The following is a 3,139-nucleotide window of genomic DNA, read 5'->3' on the forward strand; positions in this document are numbered from 1 at the left end:
GATAGATAGATAGAAAGACAGAGCAGCTACCGCGGTCAACCTCTTAATTACCCTGTTTTTGGCTCTCTTGGAAGCCGTTTACTGGGACGGAATCGTCTACGTACTGTTGCTGCATGCAAACAAACGTCTTCTCCGTGAGCTCTGTAAGGCCGTTCTTCTTCGCCCCGTCAACTTCATTCTGCTTCTGCTGACCCAGTCTCCCAGGTGATTGTCCTGTCTTTCATGAGACAGGAAAGCTTTGGCCGTTTCGCTGCACGGCGAACAACGTAGCAAGCTAAGGAAGAAGAGAGAGGGTTTACTCTTGATGCCACTCCCGATCCCTCTAGACAAAAATGGCGGACAGCTGGCCGATAGTCGTGGCTTCTATTGAACCGGGGAGAACTTGAAATGTCCCCTGGGGGGCTCCCCCGAAGTAAAATGGTTTCCTGCTTCTACAGTTCCCTCTGTAGAGACACAGCCTAGATGTTTTTCCACCTAGGCCCCTTAAGGGATTCTCATGACACCCCGGCCGCTTGTTGGGCTCCGCGTCTCCACACTCTCCTGTCTCACGGGTCGACAATGCCATGTGAAAGGGAAAGCTTCAGAAAAGACATGAAGCTATTCACCCTGACTCCAGACATTAGAGAGGACGAAGGTGAACACGACTTCGAAATACTGATCTCATTGACCCGAGCCAGGCTCATGCGATGAATGAAGCCGATATGCGAGACGCGGGACGCTACCACCGAACCTGGCTAGTCAAAGAATGAGCACCCAGCATGTCATTCGCAAGATCGTTTAGTACGGATCAGCAAATGGAACGAATCCACGTCCCGCTTTGCAAACGGATTCTCAGTTCAAACGCACACCGTGATGGATGACATGGTTGCCCGTCTATTGTCAAAAAAGAAAGCTTGTGAGTCCCCCGCGGATGGACAAAGGACCGCGCTTTGCCTGTCCGTCCAAGATGGAGAAAAGAAGAGACGTGTCAGCAACACCCAGAGACGGCATGCATGAAAGGCTATACCGCGCAGATGCCGCCATGCCATCACAAAAAGAGTCGAGACTTGACCGAGAGCATGCGACGCGAGACCGGATGAGGCCCGTGCGCCAGATGTGCTTCTTTCGTACACATGCTGGTGTGGCTTTCGTCCCTAACCAGTCCCATGAGTCGTTGTCGATCTGGCGCGACCATCCCGGCTTCAGAGGATGTGTATGTTACGTGCTGAATAGCCAGGTCGCTGTTCAACCCTAAGGAAAGAGATGAGCATGTCCAGCTTGAGACACGGAAAAGAGAAAACATGGGCGCTGGTGCGCACGTGCGAGTGCATGCGGTCCGCCGGGCTGCTCGACAAGCTTCGTTCCCTTCTGTGTCGCACGGTGGCGATAGAAAGTTTAACGAAGACCCAGATTCCCTTCCTGCCCGTGGTTCAAGGATGGAGTATCCTGTGCACTACCGGCCGAACTCGGTGCCAGACGGAGTTTGCCTCAAGGCATTCAGGGAAATGACGGCTTCAGTACTTACTGTCTTCATTTCAGATATACTATGGAGGGCACACTGTCAGCACGTACAGCCTCTGACAGGGCTACCGGGTCAACCGAGTAGCCCCCCGACGGTTGTTCCGGGACGCTTAAGAAATCTAAAGCGGCAATAGGACAGCTGTCCGCGGCGAACACAAAGCAAAACAGAGTCCTGCCGTTGCCGCCCGAATGTCCGCCCCAGCGTCAAGGGTCACGTTGGCAAGCACGCAGTGGATCTTCTGTGCTCTGCGCAACTTGCAACGCTCTATATTAGTGTCGTGTCGGTGCGCCATACAGGCCTGGCCCCGACTTCCCGAGCAGCACTTTACGTGGCTTGGGGCGTTCTACAGACACGGAAGCGGTTGGTTGCTTCGTTGCGGGCAAAAGCTGGGCCCCTCACGCACTGGCGACTTTCTCCGGGTGTTGCCTCCCCTTGTCCGGGAAATATTGCTGTAAACGGGGCTCAGGCCTCTAGCTTGGCTGTTCTACTACACTACCTTCACTTGGCTCCCGGTGTGGCATTCCTTTCGGGCAGCCAGCGAGGAGCCACTGGAACAGGTACTCCAGAGGCCTTACCAGCGTCCGCTATACATAACCTCCAGTACGTGGCACAGCGCAGCCGCCTGCGAGCAGCGCATGCGAACAGAAGTCTCCAGGACCTGCACGTCCCTCAGCATGACGAGACTTGAGTATGCACCGGGCCCCGTGGGTGTGACACTCCTGGTCGTAGGCTCCGGGATGGCTGGGCTGTTGCCAGTAGGCCCGGAGTATGGTTTCGTGGGGACAGTACGCCCGTAGTGGGCTTACTCATGAAAATGTGCGCTACCTGGCCCCTGACGTCGGAGTGTGGGATTTACGTCGGATTGGCCGGCCATTTCACAGGTGATACCAGAGAAGGCCCTATACTTTCTCTCTGCCCCGTGTCCTGGGGTGAAGGAAGAATGTAAGCCTTTTTCGGGAGGTAACATCCCCTCCGAAAGCGGCATCACGGCAGGCTATCAGCCCCTCATTTGGTTTTTTTTTTACAAACCAACATACCGGGCACAAAAACTCTCAGCATCAAACGCCAAGTTCGGATGTTTCTTCTCTCACATGAAGGTAGGAAAAGCCTCACGAACGCAGATCACAAGTCTTCCCGCGTTGCTTGCTTGGCGTGGCTTTCACGGTGCCTGCCAAGGTTTTCGTTCTATCAGGACTCCCTCACTCTTGATTCCCTGCGAAGGAAGCGCCACCGGTTTCTGTCTCGTCGAACCGTCTCCGGAAACGGTAATGTCCCACTTCTTTTCGCCCGGTGTCCGCCCTCCCGTGCCGCGGACAAACTGGCAACACGCGCAGTGCGGGGGGGCGCGGGACCTGTAGTGGTGCAGTCGCTCTTGAAGGCAGACTCTCTCTTGTCTGCGATGTCGTGCTGCAGCGCTGCGTAGCTCTCATGCGCACTGCCATAAGCAGCCCGCATCACGTGGTACAAAGGTTACTCGTAAAAGCACTCCGCGAACCGTACAAGCCAGCGTCATGCTCAGACCCGGGTGGACCCTGTAAGACTTTTTATTGTCTGTGTTGTTGAAGACCGCTCAGTCCTGCCTCGACCGCGCGGGGCCTGCACGACACTTGCCCCAGTGGGCGGGCATACTATAGCACA

General features: G+C 55.3%; 1 protein-coding gene across 1 annotated transcript; it reads right to left on the bottom strand.

Annotated features, from left to right (window-relative positions):
- Positions 1–18: 18 nt before the first annotated feature.
- CSUI_004863 (uncharacterized protein) lies at positions 19–874 on the bottom strand. The gene has a single exon (XM_068065044.1). It carries the CDS (start codon positions 563–565, stop codon positions 323–325), a length of 243 nt encoding a protein of 80 aa, XP_067922983.1. The 5' UTR covers positions 566–874; the 3' UTR covers positions 19–322.
- Positions 875–3,139: the final 2,265 nt, after the last annotated feature.

Source organism: Cystoisospora suis (assembly GCF_002600585.1).
Source record: "Cystoisospora suis strain Wien I chromosome Unknown contig_2324, whole genome shotgun sequence".
Lineage (NCBI taxonomy): Eukaryota > Apicomplexa > Conoidasida > Eucoccidiorida > Sarcocystidae > Cystoisospora > Cystoisospora suis.